Consider the following 20,763-nt stretch of genomic DNA (forward strand, 5'->3'; position numbering starts at 1 on the left):
ATATTGCGTGATTACGCAAACTCGTGGTGCACCAGCCCTAGAGCGGTGTATTTGAAAATTTTATCTGCTCGAAATTGCCCCGTTTAATTTTTACTTGACACGGTTGATTAACGACTCATTTATTATTCACGAATGGATTATGACGTAATCGCATGCCGCAAATATATTATTGCTCATTCAGCGATATTAAATCAATCAAGTATTACATTTTATATACATATTTATATGACTTGGCACTCTTTAAAATGTGAATCATCCTTAATGACGTGAAAAAATAGAAAAAATAGAAAATACTATATATAAAAATAAAAAAAAATTATCTCTTTATTTCTATGTTTATTTCTATGAAAGATTATCCTTGTTTTAAGATATTCATATATCTTCTATAAATTATTTCTGCCTCGATGTAATTTAAAGAACAATAGTCAATGTACAAGTGATTCTTTCGTTTTTTGTACTTTTAGACCTCAAGAGGCGTAAAAATAGTCAAATAAAGCGGAAAATTTGGGTTTTAGACGGCCAAATTCCGTGACGCATTAAACATTTATGTAAACCAAATAATATACTCATGCTCGATCATTGGGTATATTACCCGACGATCGAGTTAGTGTGTGCCTGGGATTGTTTAACTTTCGTGAACCGGAAAAGGTGCAAGTCCGCGGTCCCGGGGCAGCTTGATAAAAAGTGTTTTGTCATTTTTATAAGGGGGGGGACAAAGAGGGTGACAGAACGCAGAGGAACGGCCGGCTGGTCCAACACGACTTTGTGAAGTTCCTAAAGGATCCTACCTGGATCCACGTGGGTGGTCCTCTTTCTCATCTCTCTTTCTTTCGCCCTTCTCGTATTATTAAAACGCCGGTGATAACTCGTAGGCACACAAGGACGTTATACCACCCTTCCTTCTCTCGGACCTTCGTTCGTTTCCATTCCTTTTCTATATGTGTTGTATTGCGTGTCTGAATGGCGCTCGCTTCGTACATCCGCAAAAAGGGCAATCGTATATTTATGAAGACGAAGATCTTTCACATTAGATTCCATCCTTTTGTATTCACTTACTTATCCGTTCATTTCAGCCTTTCAACACCAGATTATTTTTCGACATTATCGAAGATAGATTCCAAAATTCTCGCTTCTGTAAAAAAGTATCTCTATATCTTTTTCTGCATACATCGAGAAACTTTATGCTGTCAATATCGATACAGTGATTCTTCAAGTTAAATTAATGGTAAAAGTTTCTAATTTTCATCATAGGTATGGATTTATCAAATATCCAAAATAAAAAAAAATTTTTTTAATTTCGATTCTTCTATAAATGTTTAAAGAACTCTAGAAAGTCAATGTCCTACTTCAGTGTACACTATGCTCTTAAATTTAGGATATTTTAGATGCTCCAGATTTGATTTGAGTCTTTGTATCCTTAGACATTTATGACAGATTTCGGTTTGTCCTAGAAAAATATTTTTGATGGGCATCCTGGATGGACAGAAGATTGTACGTGGTACACATACCTGTCGCACGCAATTGCGGAAATCCCCAACATCAACGGATTTGTTGTCCTAAGGATTCACTTGTACCCGTGAAGTCAATATTTCGCGTAGAGAAAAAAAAAGAAAATCGGGTGTGTCTTGACGTCTCTGACTGTATCAAGAAATCAGCGTTTTATATACTGAGAAGAAAAACAGGTACATTTATCTTCGTGGCACGTCTTCCAAACATGGCGTGGTGTGATGTAGGTCAATTTTTCGACAGTTTGGAAATTTTAACAGTCAGGAAGGTGTAAAAAAAGAGAGCATAACAGATATGTACAGGTATAAAGTGACGGATGAATCTTAAAAATAAATTCTAACACTAGATTTAACTTTTTCCTTGACGAATACTATTATTTTATTTATATGGCTTATAACACTTCCTTTCAAAATAAATGAGGATCAATCTTAATCCTATAAAATAGAAAACATGTATATAATCGGTCTAAAGTTGACTAAGGCAAATGTAAATAATGAATGTTTTGACTCAGATAAATCATTGTCATATTTGTGAAAAAAAATATAAAGAACGATTTCAAATTTCTTATCTTTATTTAAAAACTTAAGGCACTGTTCAGAATTTCTAAAAATAAATTCTTATTGAATTACTTTTCTTCTTCATCTTAGATTTCAAATGCGTGATTTGTGACACCGCTTTTATATTTTTAACTTTATTTCCCTGTTATGTTTTCAAAATTCGTTTAAAGGAAAAATGAAATATAAACAAACACAAAGAAATTATTAAAATACTTTCAATTTATTCTTGTTTATTCTTGCAATTTAAATATAGCAAGTTTCATAAAATACACATATGTATGGAGTTCAGACATAGTACTTGTATATCAATTAATATAAAAATAATGTCTGCAAAATCGAGAAGGGGAGACGTATATGGGGGAAGCGAATTGCATATCGATATTGCCGGAAAGTCGGCAAATAGTAAAGCATCGATAGCTTCTAAATGTTAATTAATTCTAAACGGCAATTATCCGATAATAGCCGTTGGATATTTGCAATCCATTCACGTCGCGAACGATATCGTAATTTGCATTCGAAAATGAGATTCATCCACAGAGAGCATATTTATAAATTCAGCTTGTACGAATAGATAGAAAACTATTAATTATCATAAATGGTTCAAGGTTTACTAAACATTTTAAGATATTTTTTCGGGAAATATATTTACACATAATTATGTGTCATAATTTATGATATATAAATAATGTATCGAATCTATTGAAAATAAAGTTCAAAGAAATATATATTAATTGCAGTATGCTTCTATCTATTTTAACTCTTATCTTGAATATCTCATATGCTATGGAAAAAGAAAATAAAACGTTATCACTTTTAACCGTTTATACAACGTATTTGTCGATATTGAGTCTGCTGGAGACAGATTTATTTTTTGTCCTTCTGTAGCAATACTTAATATTTAATATTTAATTAAATTTCTGTTTTATTACTGTAAAGCTAACAAAATTCCACAAAAATGCCAAAAAATCCCAATAAAATTTATCTAAGTCTGAGCATAGAGCTTTTTAGAACTCTATCATTTTTCAAAAGAAGAATATCATTTTTGTTACTATATCCTTACAAATTTTAGAATTTCGACTGTCAAAAGGATTGAGCTGCGGGGCAACAAACTTGGACACGGTAGCATCGCGGGGCATATTGAGCCACTTAAAAAACGATATTTTCGATGTGTGTGCTTTATCGGTGGCGAACGTGGCGCAGACCGGATAGTCACGTGCTGTGCGTGCCTCACCGTGGATTTCCCAGATTTGCGATCCCCGAATCTCGCTGGCCGTCCTATCTCCGACGAAAACCCGGGCTCCGCAGCGCGCACCCTCGATCGGTCCAAGGCAAAAATAATAGACTCGTCGCACGTTTTCATTCCCTCGGCGTGTCGGTGAGGCGAGATCGACGACTATTATCGACTGCACCCTCATCCTATGGAAAAGCTCTTCGGGGATAGGCGTAATCACGAAAATTCCATGCGAAGCACTCTAAATATCTTTACGCAAGACAGCGACGCCACGGTACGGCTTCTCCATTATCGATTAATTGATCAATTTTTCATATCTTCACCCACCGGTATACTGCTTATCTAGCAGTACCCTTTTGCTATTAAGAAGCTCGCTGAAAATTTTTATTGTGCGTTCAAAGATATCGTAAGGAACTGCTATTAAATTATTAAACAAACTTCATTGATTTCTTAATTTCCTTAATTGTGATTTGGAAAGAAATAAGACTATTTTTCTAATCTTTCACAACTTAAAAAACAGTCATTAAAAATTATCTATAGCTTTATTTTATTATTAATATTTCTATATATATTATTATTAATCTTTATTATTAATATTCTTTTGGTTATAGGTATACCAGTTCTAATCCAGATCTATCTCGGTCTTCTACCCTAATTAGCTTTATTTTCAATATTTATGAATATGAACATATCATTTTGTAACGTAATGCGTGGCTTTATTTTGAGATAAGCACATTGGCAAGATTTTCAATTTTTCAAATTCATCATTTTGGATGTATTGAGATTTAACGATTGAAAATCCAATTCATGCCATCTTACGTATAAGAAACGACTATGTATCTGTCATTCTGTGTAATTTATATTTCTGATATAAAGAAAAATAGATGTATTGTTTTCTTCCTTTTACGGTTGGAGCATTCCGATTAAAATAATGGACATGAAAACGTTAAAAAGTATATGCGACATTTCGTAATGTTTCTCGTCTGAGTAATGGGTCCAGGGAGATTTTTGATATTTTCCGAGCGGAAAGGACCTTCCCTACAGCGCGCGTGTAAAAGCACGTATGTGGCGAATCGATTGTGCAAACAAGAGCGCTCCCGTCTATCGTCCTCTCGTTAAATTTCTGTTTCACCGTTTCAATGCAAACGTTGCGAGATATAAAAATTGCAAGCAGGCCATCAGGCCAATCCAAGAAGTTTCGCTCTGTTTGCTCCGTTCGGCGCGTCTAACTTGTTAATAGCGCGTAATCACAAATCAATCTTTATTTGTATATATACGATATTTTGTTTATACGATACATTCGTTATAAGATGATATGTATATCATACACCGAAATTTGCGAAATTTTTCTTCAATCAAAATTGAATCGGTATTTTTTACAATCATTAAAGATTTGAACTTTTCCGTGAAACGTTGATTATGAGATAATTAAATCATGATAATTAAGTTTCGTCTTAAAATTTGCTAAACTAAAATCTGCTCAACTAAATATTTAAACAAACGTCGAAAGTGTTTCTTTCTTTATTTCTGAATATATCTACATTAGATATGTGTCTTTATAATATAAAAATAGACAAAATAAATATAATCAAATATAAATCTATAATATTTCTCCCATAATTGAATTGTCTTATTATCTCGAGTTCAAACACATTAAAAATAATTCTTTAAAAAATATAAAAAACTTGATATTATGATTCTAAAAGAGACATACAAATTTACTTTACGTTATCATATAATTTCGAATTTTATTTTCTTTTTGAAGAATATTGTTACGAGCCAAGAATTAATACTCACATTTAACCTTAAGTGCAGATAGATACGAATTTCATTTTTAACGAGTCGTATCGTATCGCACAGAATTGGTCGAATTCGATCGATGAGAATACTGGAAGACAGGCAGGTGGTGGATGAGTCGCCGCCGATCAAACGCCTCGAATTGGCAGCGATTTCTCGACCAGCGGCCGCAGCCAACCCCCCGTCAACCAGCCGCCACTTCCGCGTCGAGTCAATTTTATTAATTCCACCCTCCACGATCCACCTTCATACCGTGATGACTCGCACGATTTTTCCGGCAGCTTTCAATTATCCGAGGACCCGCGCTCCCACGAGCAAACGAGCACTACCTCGTGAAATATCGATCGTCTCGTCGCTCTCTTTTCTCTCTCTCTCTCTCTTCCTCTCTCTCTCTCTCTCTCTCTCTCTCTCTCTCTCTCTCTCTCTCTCTCTCTCTCTCTCTCTTTCTCCCTCACCTGGACAATCGTCGCGTTAACGGGCGTAGTCACCGGAAATAGGCGGAACGAAAAATAGTTGTGGTAACAAGAACGCGCGTTATCGTCGCCCGCAATTACGACTCTTATATCGTGGATGTCCTCTGAAAAAAATGTCCGAGCCGCCGGCTAGCTAATTGGATGGGGGAACGTCTCCAAATTAACGCGTACACGGTAATCTTCCCCGCGTAGAGTTTGTCTTTAATGATGTCATCGAGATATCGCTAATTGTTGACATGTAAATGATTAAAGATGAAGTTTTCCCAAAAATTTTTTTATTGACCATTTTTACATATCAAAAATTATTGATATCTCGACAATATCGATAAAAATAAATTCGATACATATTTATATATATAGAATATACTAAATATATTTCTTAATGCAACAAGAAAAACTACTATACTTAGGAATATTATTTTTATATTTTTTTCGTAGTAAAATTTTTATTACATAGACTTTAATAATATACTAAGATTTTTAGAAGACTTCTTACAAAATTAGAAAAGATATATATATATATATATACACATATATATATATAAAATACAAGAAGTCTCGAAATAAATTTTAAAACTTTAAATAACAACAAAACTAATGTAATTATTAAATTATATAATTATTATATAATTATTAATATTAAATTGCCAATATTATTATTATTATTAAAAAGATGATTAGCATGTCTCAAAATACAACATGTTATTAGACAATACAATTTTTTTTACAAACGATTGAATCCTTAGAGGACTAAAACTAAAAACTAAAAATACATCAGCAAAATGATGCGCAATAAAAAAAAACCATTCATACCGAATAGATACTAAAGCCAGATACTTGCTAATATATCCTTTTATGGTTACGGACCAACAGTCGCCTAAAAGAAAAAAAAAAACTGTGAAAAGAATAACGTCGTAAAATGATAATCGATTTATGAGGGTATTGCTTTTTCTGAATCCCTTTTTTTTAGAAGGGTTTCATTATTCTAAAAAAGACAGACTTTCACAAAAAGACATTTTACATGCTATGCAATTAAGTCTATCATGCAAGGATAAACTATATATACTGCTATATACTGCTATTTTATATTCATACTAAAACAATTCAAAAACAAAATTTTTTTCTCCAACTGAATATTTTCAATTTTAATTATATTCTGCTTTACTATATTCTAAATTTATTTAATTTTTTTTATCATATTGTGTCAACTACGTAATAAATGCTTTGTACATATTATCTAAATTTTATGAGTCAATAAAATAAAAATATCATGTCATTATACAAGGTGGGGAAAAAGTCTCAGACCTCAGCTGTATCTCGATAACAAATTTTTGAGAAAAATATTTCATATAAAAATTGTAGAGTTTTAACAGGCGCACATCATGTAGCAAGGTAGTATGACTTTGAATAGTATTATCAAATGTAAAAATTACTTTGAAATCTTTTAATGGAAACCTCCATTTTTTATTGCATTTTATTCTTAACTTATTTTGAGCTTATTCAAGAGGTTAGCTTATTTCGTAGCTTATTTTGAGAGCTTTCTAAAACATTATAATTAAATATTTTTTCGTTCAGGACTTTCCGAGTTTGAGACATGAATGTTACAGTATTTTGATATAAAATACAAAATGTCTTGCAAAGTATTCATGTCTCATAATTCGGAAAATCCTGCAGGAGAAAGTATTTAGTGTTATTGTTATAGTGTTTTGGAAAGTTCTCAATGAATTAAAAATATGCAATAAAAAATGGGGGTTTTTATTTAAAAATTTTTAAGTGATTTTTAAGTCTTGACAATGCTATTTAAGGTCATACTAATCTTGTAATGTGATACGTCTCTTAAAACCTTACAACTTTTGTATAAAACATTTTTCTCAAAAATACTTTGTTATCGAGATATTTCAGAGGGACTTTTTCTCTACTCTGTCTAACTTATAGCATTATTAATAAGCTTTCTTCAGACAGAAAAATGAAGAAGAAAAATGTAAATGTTGAATGAACAAAATCTGAAATTTAAGTTGAAGTTAAATCTTAAATTCAAGAGATTTAATTTTTATCATATATGCTTTTAAAATCTTAGATGTTGTTTAAAATTTCCTTATAAAAAGTTTGAACTTAAAAATAAATGAAATTCGAACAAAATGAGCTTTACAGTGCGCTTGTGCTATTTATCTTCACACCGGATATAAGTGACATCGCGTCATCGATATATCCTTTTATTGTTTCAGTTCGATCTTCGTGGGAGGCTGCGCAGCGCGTAAAGATAAACATCCATACGCAAGAATAACATCTTCCGGATCCCTCTAATCACAACACTCGGAGGATACCCCGTACATAAGCGAAGTACACGTAGGAAAACACTTTTGATAGAGCCATCGGAAAATGAGAGAATGATGAGAGAACGGCCTAGTAATTCATTAAGGGAGATCATTCGCGAAAACAGAGCATTACATCGAAAAGATTATTATATAAAAAACATCATTATTTGCAGTAATTTTAAATTACTTAAAAATTACTATAAAATACTAATTAAATGTTTTATTAATATTATATGTAATAATATCGGTTCTCTTTCATAAATAATTGAATCAATTGAATATTTTCATAAAATACGTAATTTTATTCAGATTATTTTGATACATTCCACGCTGTTCTACAACGTTTCGCAATATAATCGAAAATAGAATAACTTGAGCTACGCTCGATTCTAATGGCACTTCGAGTTCGCTAAAGAAGATAGTGTTACATCGTATACGCGTTACATAATATTGTGAATGTTTTAGATTAAATTTATTTTTTGATTAATAAGTCACTCGAAATATTCAGAAAACGCCTTTTTCATTTTCCACATTATACGAATAAATAGATAAAACGATTAAGATTTACATAAAATTTTATTAGAGATTATTTAATAAATTTGCTTTATAAACGATCGATGAATTGAAAGAACTAATAGAAATTTATGCTGCTAAATTATCAATTTTCTTCGAAATTTCTTCGAAATCAAGGATTAATTAAAAATATTATTTTAGATTACTTACTTTAGAATGTTATTTCTTTTTTAATTCTTTTAACATTAAATAATTTATTTTTTAAGACAAAAGTGAATAAGAAGCGTATAAGATAAATGCTTTCATTTCGCACTAGGAATTGAATTATACTATTAATCCCTGATATTCAAAACAAAAAAAAAAAAGATAAAAAACAGTTCCGCTATATTTCAGTCAACACATATCTTTAAAATTTTTCGGTTTCGAAAATAAAGAATGTAATGATGGAATGTATAAATTCCATTGTATTTGAATAATACATATCTTTGAAATTTTTCGATTTCAAAAATAAAGAATGTAACTTGACGGAATGCATAAATTTCTGTTAATCTTCCCTTTAACCAGTTATTTTTAATAAAAAATGCGGAATTATCTTAACAAAACCAACAACTGAGATAAATGGATTTTATGTATCATTTCATCTTATATGGAGGCACATGTGAGATTTGCGATGCGGATTGATACTGAACAAGTTCGGATAGGTCTGATACTTACCGAACAAGTTCGGATGGATTTACCTTGTCGCAACAATAACTTATTATTTCGAGGTCGGAACGAGTTTAGCAGAAATTAATTTCTATCGGTTTGCGTGAAGTAAAACGGATGAAGTAAACGGAACGATTGCTCATTACGGAGCTGCAACACTATATTATACAGTCTAAACCTCTGTTACGATGTAAAGTTTTAATCAATCCACGTGAAGAAGTTAGTATTGCGAAATTTATTCGGTCGACTTCTACAAAAAGTTATACAAAATATGACACGGTATCTGCTTACGATATGCTTAGAGTGTGTTATCACTCGTAAAACTACGTCTACGTATTTATTGCCAGTTGGGAAATATATTGGTAGGAATATCTGCCGTAATAAACCGCAGAATATCCGTAAAAATATCTATGTGTAAACAGTAACCGACGAAGACGCGACGATATAGGTGGATAAATAAACTTGTATGTATAAACTTGCAACTATATAATAGTCTAAGTGTGATTCAAAGGCAGAAACATTGCAAAATAGACTCTTTTACCCAGAGTGATAAAATTCGTAGCTCTTAAATATCTTGAATTAACATCTCAGCTAAGATTTTTAATTTATATGTTTTTTCGTAGCACACCGTGATCAAATTGTTGTTTAAAAACTTATTTTTTGGCAAAATCGTACAATAATGAGGTAACTGTGCCAATCAGCAACATACTTATAAAATTCATTTACATAATGTAGCACCTTATCTCTCGCGCGCGACAATTGATGATGATAAAAAATTTGTAAGTACCTTCAAAATTTTCTTAAATTTACGAAACCTAGTTATAATTTATAAATATACGAATAAATATACGAAAAACGACTAAGAAAAAAATAACATAGCTGCTATCGAATACGAAATCAAAATAAAACTACATAAAAATATGAAATATATGTATTCAACAGAATAGTTTAGTTTAGTACCTAGTTCGAAAATTACATATTGTGCATAACTTTCCGTGTAAATATTCAGAATTATGTGTGCATGATTAAGAATAAATAGAAGAGAAAGAAGCTTGAAAAAGATATTAAAAAGTATTTTCATATGTAATCTATCAATATTCATCAAATCTGTATACCCGTGCTTAATTGAAAAATATAAACAGGTATGTTATTGGAATACTGGTATGTTATAGGAAGTTTAATATACACGTTATGTTTTTTCGTGTTATGTGCCGAAAGTATATTTTCATGATGATTGTCGAGCAAGCTTATCTGTACTAATGAGCAAGCTTATCTGTACTAATGAGCAGTGGATAAGATACCGCGATGCGGTAAGATAACAGATGAATAAGAAAGATTAACGTTAATCATTCGCGGTCCAAATTCTCAAAGATGAGCGAGGATTTTATCTTCAATTTAATTTAATTTAATTTAATGTGTAACATTCAACTTATATTAATTGGTGAAATTTATAGATATAAAAATATGTAGCTTGTAAAAAATGTAATCGTTCAAAAGTTTGGAAAACTATGCTGCAGATTGCTACAAAGTACTATATTGAATCTGTACCGATGGTAATTACGGTAAAGGATCAGGCTAGCGAAGACTAAAGTAAAAAGGGAAAGATGCAAAATGCAAGAAAGGAAAAGGCAAAGTAACAAAGAACAGCGATTGTATAGATTGAAAATATAACATTTGTCATGTAACAAGAAAACTTGTACGCCACATATGCAATTGCACGAAATAATATAAAAATATAATTTTGTGAAATCACACGTCTTGAAAATATTCGATCATGCGTTTGAACCCTTCTAGTCGCATCATGCCACAAAACGCAAAATAAGTGTCATCTATACCTTGTTTAACTTCCAATTAGTCGATTTCAAAATTGTACAGAAACATTCACATGATAATACGTTCAACAAAATTATACGCGCTTAATAATTAGAATAGCGCTTAATAATAATAATAATAATAATAAATAATTATTTCGAAAATACATAATTTAATGAACAAATCTTAGTGTCTTAGTCGTTAATTTATTAATCATTATTCATTCTCCAATTGGATTGAAATCGAAGATATGTAATGATCGTTTGTGAATAACGATCGCGAGTGAAGACCATGATGATGTGCATAAAGCTTTACTCGATAGTATCTTTGACAGAATGCTCTAGTACTTGAACAACGCGCGGGAATAATTACAGAAAAGCGGTACATGATCAGTATGTTACGATGAAAGTAATTATTTGAATATTTTTAAGGAAATCGCTGGCAAGTCGAAAAAAACAGCGACTATTATACGTATTAATAAACAGAAAGTCTCAGATTAAATTACACATTAAAAGTCAATACGATTAATGATTTGTGAATTTATGAAGTCAAAATAGTTTACTCTTTCTATATTCATCATCAATAACTTTATAAAAGAGCAAACATTTCAAATGTTCTTTTTAATTGCTTACATCGAGCTTTCATCGAGCCGTTTATTAACCAGTGGTTCTACACAATTGCCACAGATTTCTCAAAGTCTTTTCAAAGATAAGTGCTTTCATCGCAGCATTTAGAAGACAATCGCGCTTCCGGCACATGATCAAAGGTCAGTCACGGGTCCAGATAAATTTACATTACTGTCTATCACGAGTGTAACTATGGAGTCGCTCGCGATTGACGCGTTTCTGACACTTCTTGTATCTAGTTCTTCTATATCGTCATTGTTGTTGCTATCGTTGCCATTCCCCGCTTTGTCCTCCTCGTCTTCCGACGACGACGACGACGACGACGACGACGACGATGACGGTGCCCGATTTGCTGGCTCCTCGGTCTGATTGATCTCAGGAAGGGGACACACATCGGAAGCCAGGACGTCGTAAATCCTGCTTACGGTTTCTGTGGCCGTGGCACCGTTCACCTTTTTACGTAGTATCTCCACCAGCTTCTCCAGTCTGACAAATTATGTTTCGTGTCACGTTACATTCGTTCGTGCCGGCTTGAAAACGTGCCGTTTTTTCCATCGTTAATGCATCCAAACATTTGCTAATGCATCCAAAGACTTGCCCAACAAATTCTTAAGCAGAGAGTAAAGCGAAAGTTTCAGCGAAAAGCCATGCTGCCGGCTAGAAAACAGAAGAAAACGATGCGATTCGGTGCGTGACATCCAGACGAAGCGTGCACTAAAATCTCTCCGGAAGGGAAAAAGATCGATGGATCTTTGAAGAATGAAAAGAATGTGTGCATGCAAGTAGGATTATTCTCATGATAGTTGACAATTTATACGGATGAGATAATACTGAAAGCAAAAATGTATAACACAATCCAGAAAAAATTTATTTTAAATTTATTTTAAATTTATTTTAAAATTTATTTTAAAAATTTATTTTTATCGTTATTATACTGTTTAATATTACAAGATAAAATATTTTATATAATTGAAATGGCATAAAATGAGAAAAGAAAGCATATTTGGAAAAAACATACCTTTGGATTTAATTTTTACCGATACAATATTTATTTTAAATTATAGAGATTATAATAAATATAAGTACAAACTAAAGGAAAGTTACATAAAATTATCGAACGCAGAAGATATGTCAGTAGCAATTATTTCGTCAAATTTTTTTTTATGCTTGAGGAAACAGGAACGTGCAATATAACTAACAGTATGATATGTTCAGCAATATAACAGATGTATAAAAATATATATACAATATAAACGTAAAAAAGATATAGTACAAATAAAAGCGTGCTGATGAAGCTGATGAAGCCATGCTGACAAACATTTAGACAAATATTTAATTAATGTATACATTATAATATCATAAAAATATAAAAATTTACGAAAAAAAATATTTATTACACATATCTGTGCTTTTTACATACATTTGACATATATCTAGGGCTACTTTTTTTATAAGATAATGAAGTAAATATTCATGAATGTTAACAATGTAAAATTTTTATAAGCATTCAATGAATAATGATAATGTTGTAATGTCTACCTAAACAATAATTGGAACATCGATCTACGCGAGGTCTACCCTTTGGTTGATTAATGTTAATCAATTACTATTCTTTTTACTCCCTTTCTGTAATTTCTTATATTAATACAAGATATCTCACTTATATAAAAAAAAGAACAATATATTTATATAATTACAATAAAATCGGCTATTTTCGGTTAGCAAAAATACGAAAATAATGCTGCGAAAATGTAGCGCATATAGCGCAGATGAATTACGTTATTCCGGTATCTATATTAATAATTATTAACTACATACTTAGGATTTAAATTGTGTTATTAACAAGTTATAATAATTGTAAAAGAGAACTTGATCAATCAACTATAAGACGTCTCATAATTCGCGAATCACTTTTCATAAACAGATAGAGCGGGATATGCTAGCGAGAATCCTCTATCATTGCGAGTTTCTTAATTTAAATATTAATTAATAAAAGTCCACGAACGAGCATGCGTATGGATAAAAGGATATTACATTGCGCGATAAAATATTTGAAGATACTTTACCAACAACAATAGCAATTGTGAATAACGCATAATGCTGCATTGTTTTTTCTCATCAAGTAGTTATGGCATCTTGCCATTATATACGCTTATTCGAAAATTTTTATTATTAACTTAACTTTTTATAACTGCAAAAATTACAAAATAGTAACAGATTTCTATTCAATTTAACTCGTTCTACTTGCTGAAAGATGATCCATGAATTGTAAGATACCCCGTGTACACGTATGATTTTTCAAAAAGCAAATTTCTTAAGTAAAATAAATATTTTATTTTTGTTAAATAATTTGTAATTATTTTTTGCTTATTATTTGTAATTATTTTTGCTGTACATATAAACTATATTTGCCTGATATAATGGCTGCATTCGGAGAATATGCTATTAACGCTATTGTGTCATTCTACCTTTAGCATTCATATAATAGCATTAGACATATAACAAAGATAGACATATGACGCGATAGCGCTGATAATTTAGATCGTTCCCCGAACGCAACTAATTTATTATCAAGTTCAAGAATACGAATCTTCTTTCGATACCGGAGTGACGTAATTCTTCCTAAAGTGCCGGGGGGGAGGGGGGGGCGTAAGTATGACGAGCGTGTACGAAAAAGCATGCATGACGAGTGAATAATAAACCTACGTGCTATTCGACATGTACATAGTAGTAGCCTCTAGTAAAAAGCCCCTTGAAGCCCCTTTTTCGCGGATATTGGCGACGAGTAGGATGGTGTATGGCTTTCTTTTTATCTTTTTGCTCGGGGCCCCGCGCGTACGCGCGCCACCTAGATATAGGCGGTGGTGTAGGTGGCACGTGAAGGTGCTGTTTGGGTTCTGGAGGTCAGGGTTCTCGTTGAGCAGAGGTCTTTCGGCACGATGGAACCACCACCGACCACAACGACGTCCGGCACTTCGGTGATGGCTCGATTCGCGCAATTATCGGGATAACAATTCTCGTCCTCGCTTGCAGTGTCGCAATTTCCCTCGTTTGAGCTCGAGGAGCACGATAAAGTTGTGTAGTATTTACTGGTAATATCATACACCTCCTTCAAATTTTCCTTCTTTCGTCGTGATTTCTTAAAGCTACCTCGCTGATTTTGAAACTTGCATAGCTTTTTCCAAAACTTGTCGTCATACGAGCGATTGATCAACTTTTCTGACTTGTTGATATTGTTCAGCAGTTCATCGAACAGATCTTTTGATTCTTCGAGGACTCTTAATGGCCCAAAATCTATTTTGGTTTCATCTCTTTCCGTTATCGATGGCACTTCTACTTCCGCGTATTTTTCCGCCAGCTGATCGTCAGTAGATTCTTTCAGAATATCAGTCATTAAACATTTTGTCGTCCTTTCCTCCTCGGTCATTAAACATTTCGTTTTCTTTTCCTTGTCGGTCACCGCCGACGGCTTTCCTTTATCATCATTTTTTACGTCAACATTACGTGCCTCCTGCTGATCGCGCAAAATCAAATAATCGTCAAACTGCACCGCGGACAGAGTCTCTCTCTTCGGACTCTTTTTACAAAGAGTCTCAATATCGGTATTCTTCGAATTCGGTTTCTCTATATTATTCCAAGACTCGATTCCAATTGCATTCGTGACATCATCCTTCCCTATGCAAGTTACGGCAATTTGGCAAGACGTCGAAGACGTTTCAGAGCACCGATTGCCTTCACTTCCCGTCGGGCGTGGAGAATCCTCGCGAAATACGGATCCGGAGTCTGTTCCAGAATTTTGACTCGCCGTCTCCAAGACGGATTGGAGAACCGCCACCTCCGCGGGACGGGAACGTAGAACGGAAAAGGCGGAGGATGTGTGTGATGATATTACGGATGGAACGGTAGAGAGCAAGGAGAGAGTATCGGTAAGAGCGGTACGCACGGGGGTGCTGGTCATACAGGGCGTATCAAAAGTTACAGGCGTGACAGATCTGGATACCGCAAAGTTTACGCACTTTGCCGCGTGGTTCTCGGCCAGAGTCCTGGACGCCCGCGCCTCCTGGAGCTCCCGTCGCAGCGCCAGAGTCTCCTCCTCGAAGGCTGCAATCTCGCGGCCTTCGTTGCTAGTGCGAATAGAATTGATTTTTTTTTTCCGTTTTTGCCAGGAACGAACTTCGACGTTGATTGCGGGAACAGCGAGTCGATTTAATTGGAGTTATGGATATTGTAAAGTAATTTGGAGTTTGTCGAAAAATATAGCGAAAAATAATTGAAATGATGATTATGGTTAAAATAAAACGGATCAAGAGAAGTTATGAATAGTGATTCGAAATATCTGGATATAAATATCAATTCCAAAACTGTTGATTCAAACATTTCGTTATTCATGATAACTTTCACTTGACTTCTATTTTAGTCACATAATTTTATAACAGAAAGTGATGAACTATTTTGAAAACTGTTGCCCAATGTATTTTCAATGATATAGAGTTCACGCAATATTTAATAATCGTATAAAAATGATATATCAAAACTGGACGCATTCATTCATTAGACAATAATTGTTCGCAAAATTTGTCATGGATAAATTTGCTAGAAATTAGATGCTCTTATTGTGTGCGTGAGGATTATGAATGAAAAATAGAACTAAAGCTAATATATAAGAGTTATAATAAATGGATGATTATAAAGAAATAATATATAATATATCGAAATCAATTTTCTGACAAATTTTATCAAACATATGTCGGAATTTTTATCGTGTACTTTATTTTATCATCTTTTGTACACTGGAACAATGTCGGTTACTAAACAAATACTGGAATATAAAGCAAGCTTCTAAATATTTACAAATGCTAAAAAGTTTACTTACGTCGCGCTCAGCTTCAACACCGTCACTTCTTCCTCCAGTTTCGCAACACGTTCGTCGCTTTCCTCTTTCTCTCTTATAAATTTCTCCAATTGATTCTACAACAAAAAATATATACACGTTAATCGCAATTCTATTAATGTTAGAGCAACTATTAATAGACAACGTTATCGCTAAAACGAATAATCGGAAAAATGACATTATCAAAGGCAAAGTTTTAGAACACGGTAAAATAACATTCACTTATCCAATCAGTCTATTTGGAAAAATAAATAATTTTACAATTATAAATTTTGTTGTTAACTAATAATTTTTCATTGTACTTACTATAAAAAATTTATGAAGAATATATTTGTTTCGTAAAAATGCGCAAACTGATTATAAATGAAGCTGACATTAATTATTCTCGATAGAACTATCCTAAAATTTTCTAAATTATATTCCTAAACTTCTCTTAAACTTCTCTGTTATTAAACAAAATTAATTATCGAATATAATTTTGTTTTATCTGTTTTAACTTATTTTGACTTGTTTAAAGGTAAACGCAACACGCTGGGAAATACGTAAAAAAAAAAAAAGAAAGAAAAAGATGCTATAGCAACCTTGATCGGCTCTCACATGCAATAAAATTTACATGAACATGGAGATAGTAGGTCCCGGAGGTTCAATTACGAGATTGCCAATATGCAAGCGACATGGCGGTGGCGGCCATCGCTTCGGCTGATGAGGCTAATGGATGGTTGAAACCTGAGAAGAACGGCAAAGAGGAAAAAGAGGGAGAGGCTAAGGGAGAGGCCCCTGACAGCCACTAAGTGCGCTCTGTCCTTCTCCACCCTTACTCGATCCTCTTTCCCTTCCCTTCTTTTCCCTTCCCATCCCATTCGGTCCCAGCCCTGTTCTCTTTCGCCTCTGCAACACTCTGCCCGCTGCGGATGCCCTTATGTGAAACCTAATCACTTTTAACGCGTCACGGATATTTCGTATTATGTCTACATTGCGTTCTCCGGTATCGGCCGACTTTATCAGCCGTCTCTCTACGACACGACCTTTCCCTCACCGTCCTTCACCCTTATTCCATACAGAGTCCACTCGCATAGTCCTAATCGGCTGATACGTTTTTCGAATAAATCTTTGGATCGATTTTTCAAAAAGCATCAAAAAATCTTGTGATCTCTTTAATTCCAAATATATATATTTTCTCTCGTGAAATATAAAATTATTGTATAATTATTGCATTTAAATATTGTATTTTTGCATTTAGTTTTATATTTATCGCAATGTCGCTGTAATAACGTGTGTTGAAATGGCACATATAGTAAAGGATCAAGCTTTACAATGCTGATTACAAACTTGAACGATACAGTTTACGATGGAATATAATTTATATTAGATAATGCAATTTTTTCTTTTATGTAGTTAAATCTACTCACACACACACACACACACACACACACACACACACACACACACACACACACACACACACACACACACACATTATACATACAAATGTATGTAATGTAATAACGACATATTTGTGTGTTTGTGCTAATGTATACAACTCAAAATTATATATACATGAAAAAAATTGATTTTGAATTGATTAATTTAATACGTATATACGATAATACGTATAATACCATTTCATGTTCGTAATCTTTCTTCTATTATCAATATAATTTAATCCATGTAACATATATAAAATATATAAAATAAAAAGCGTAATAAAAAGATGTAAAGATGATTTTAAGTGCTTAAAGATGATTTTACATTTAAGTGCTTAAAGATGATTTTACATATCGTATATCTTTTTTAGCAATATCCCATAATTAAGAAAAAATATGAAAAGAATTCTATCATAAAAATAGTTTAAAACAGTAAAATTAATTGAAATAGAGATCATTAATAAACAAGGAGAGCAAGTAAGCATACACAAAAGAACGGAAACAAAATCAATTGTAAGGATTTCGCATATCTATGATAACTGAGAGAGGGAAAGTTGAAAAAAGACCGATAGGTACTACGATCACCTGGCTGTCCTAATCAAACAAAATGTAAAAACGTCTGCGCAAACATTACATCTACGATCGTGACTCGGAAGAGCAAATGCCGAAAATATTGAACCGAATACTCATATTTCCGTATCTCAATCACATAACGATACGAATGTGTGGCACAAGAAAAAGGTCTATTGCTTTTGTTTTCTGTTCCCATATTCTTCCAACATAGCAAATTTATGTGGTGTGTGTGTGTGTGTGTGTGTGTGTGTGTGTGTGTGTGTAACGCCTTATACATTATTTTATTTATAAAGCAATACTAGTTTTCTTTATATTTTCTTTGTGTGTGATATTATAAAATGGTAATTACTTAAATGTATATAATTATTAAATATTTAATTAAAATGTAAATATTTTTTAATACTTTTGATAGATTATATATTTAAAAATAAAAAAAACTGCAAAATTTGAAAAAATATTTTGGTTTTCAAATTATATTATAATTAAACGTCGCTCAACAGGAATAATTGCTCATGTATAAATTAATATATAAAGAAATTATTAAAAGACATAGTAGCATCTCGAATTAAATATATAAAGAGAGAAAAATAGTAACTCCGGAATTATATACATACCTTTAGCTCATTTACTTCTTTTGCTTGTTGATTACATTTTTCTTCTATCATAGACTTGATTTTTATACCTAAATTTTCTTCGCAGTTTCTATTAGCTTCTCTAATTTCACATATAAGTTCTGAAACAATATTTTATAAAAATAATATGACGATTATTTTGTATAATAATATAAGACTAATGACGAAAATTATGAATGTTAAAATATTTTGAAATTATTTTTTTTACCTGATAACATTCCAGGTTGGTAATCCGTAGGAGTATTGTGTTTACATTGTGACAATTTTGTTTTTACGTTTTCTAAACTTGATTTGGTTTCAGTGAGTTCTTTAAATAGTTGACTGTTACATTTTTTTAGTTCTGTCATCTATAACATATTTGGAAGAGATATATTACATAAATGATAAAATATATTTTATATTTTAAACATTATACCGCTAGAATTATTTAAAATAATTGTAAAAAGAATAGATATTTAATAATATATTTTTGAAAAAATAGAGGTTAGATAGTTACTAACTACCTGTTCAATAAGTGATAAGACAAGCTTATTACTACGGCTAATTGTCGTTATTGAACTCCCACTCTCAATACTATCAGAATCATCACTGTCGGAGCGAGACGATTTCTCAGCGGGTCCCAGACCAGGATCAGAGTATCTTCTATGCTCCGAATTGAGTTCATCACTATTGACACCACTATCTTTGTTAGCAGTGGATGGTAAACTGGCGTAATCTCCATTTTGATGAGCGATATGTACAGCGGATTCTAGAATTCCATTTTCTTGCAGATTCCCATAACCATTTACGATAGTATTGTTGGCATTGGGACGAACATTTGCCAAATACTTGTTACAGTGATGCCTGTGTCTATTCTGGACGGTTCTAATATTTGGCACCGGCATCGGCTGATACATTCTGTACATCGTTGGCAGTGAGACCGGTTGCATGGCATATGTCATTGGCATTGGCGAATAGCCACACACACTCGGATCTGACATAGCGGTGAACAGACGTTGCCCGTTACCCGGTACATTCTGCTGTACACCTGTCGATTGCCACAACATTCGTGGAGGGTACTCCATGCCAGCCACCAGATCACCCTCCTGATTGTTCTGTGGATCATTCGGCCACGTGTCCAGTATTGTGTCCAGCAGATTGTTCCTGCGGTTGGATCGTCTCTTGCTCTTTCTCAAATTATTCGAAGGAATCTGACGGGACGGTCCCGACGTATTCGGCAACCTGTACATCAAGAACGTCTTGTTGACACCAAAACATAACCCCCACGATTGAGCGACAGAAATGTGACTTACCTCTGCTCCATCCCGGCAGGCGGCTCGATCCGCATCAAGAGGACCCGGCTCCTCGCGACATCCGCACGATGAGACGTTAGGTAAGCCGATTCGGTGCAGTTTTCCTCGTCTGTGACGCTCGCCGTCACGAGATACACCCTGAGCTCCTAGCGCGACGATGTGACGGAGTGACAGATCGTACAATTTTCGGCGCTACATCGACGACTCGCGCGCTCGATCGTGTCACGCGTGAGATTTTATCTCAGCTTATCGACGCTCGTCGACCATGAAGGTAACACGACAGGATGCGAAAATGAAACTGTAATTGTCAAAACGGATAAAAGTTCGTCCGAATTGACTTTTCGTCGTATGTCACATCGTGATGATGGTTTCACGCGAGAAACGATATAAGTGACCACGAATCGATAATTGCACTC

At 33.3% G+C, this 20,763-nt stretch overlaps 2 protein-coding genes and 1 long non-coding RNA gene across 5 annotated transcripts in view; 1 reads left to right on the forward strand and 2 right to left on the reverse strand.

The window, feature by feature from the left end:
* Positions 1 to 10,168, forward strand: part of LOC105425690 (uncharacterized) — a 54,778-nt gene extending 44,610 nt beyond the window's left edge. For both annotated transcript variants that reach the window (XR_016139363.1, XR_967680.2), the window contains exon 3: positions 7,790 to 10,168. This is a non-coding gene — a long non-coding RNA (uncharacterized LOC105425690). The remainder of the gene's footprint in view (positions 1 to 7,789) is intronic.
* LOC148936658 (uncharacterized) lies at positions 8,169 to 14,377 on the reverse strand. Its single transcript, XM_089077250.1, has 2 exons — positions 14,242 to 14,377; positions 8,169 to 12,021 (listed from the first exon to the last, which is right to left on the reverse strand). The coding sequence occupies exons 1-2, from the start codon at positions 14,259 to 14,261 to the stop codon at positions 11,670 to 11,672; spliced, it is 372 nt and encodes a 123-aa protein (XP_088933376.1). The 5' UTR covers positions 14,262 to 14,377; the 3' UTR covers positions 8,169 to 11,669.
* LOC105425691 (uncharacterized) lies at positions 12,536 to 20,698 on the reverse strand. Of its 2 annotated transcripts, none has more exons than XM_025217903.2 (6): positions 20,348 to 20,698; positions 19,556 to 20,276; positions 19,264 to 19,402; positions 19,038 to 19,156; positions 16,409 to 16,503; positions 12,536 to 15,659 (listed from the first exon to the last, which is right to left on the reverse strand). In XM_025217903.2, the coding sequence occupies exons 1-6, from the start codon at positions 20,380 to 20,382 to the stop codon at positions 14,384 to 14,386; spliced, it is 2,385 nt and encodes a 794-aa protein (XP_025073688.2). In that variant the 5' UTR covers positions 20,383 to 20,698; the 3' UTR covers positions 12,536 to 14,383. The 2 variants fall into 2 exon arrangements, with proteins under 2 accessions (XP_025073688.2, XP_011634863.2); XM_011636561.2 differs by having other exon boundaries at positions 19,559 to 20,276; positions 20,348 to 20,696.
* Between the last annotated feature and the right edge of the window lie 65 nt (positions 20,699 to 20,763).

This window comes from Pogonomyrmex barbatus, unplaced genomic scaffold (assembly GCF_055798465.1).
Source record: "Pogonomyrmex barbatus isolate J1 unplaced genomic scaffold, ASM5579846v1 scaffold2, whole genome shotgun sequence".
NCBI classification, from domain to species: Eukaryota; Metazoa; Arthropoda; class Insecta; order Hymenoptera; family Formicidae; genus Pogonomyrmex; species Pogonomyrmex barbatus.

What these genes read in the sequence shown, in the direction of transcription:
- LOC148936658 (XM_089077250.1), bottom strand. Translation starts at nt 14,261, where the DNA reads ATGTACATGTCGAATAGCAC. An exon ending in ATGTACATGTCGAATAGCAC is followed by an intron (nt 12,022 to 14,241) that starts GTAGGTTTATTA and finishes ATAATTTGTCAG; the next exon opens with ACTGGAGAAGCTGGTGGAGA.
- LOC105425691 (XM_025217903.2), bottom strand. Translation starts at nt 20,382, where the DNA reads ATGCGGATCGAGCCGCCTGCCGGGATGGAGCAGAG. An exon ending in TATCACTTATTGAACAGGTA is followed by an intron (nt 19,403 to 19,555) that starts GTTAGTAACTAT and finishes AATATGTTATAG; the next exon opens with ATGACAGAACTAAAAAAATG. An exon ending in GTGTTGAAGCTGAGCGCGAC is followed by an intron (nt 15,660 to 16,408) that starts GTAAGTAAACTT and finishes TATTCGCACTAG; the next exon opens with CAACGAAGGCCGCGAGATTG.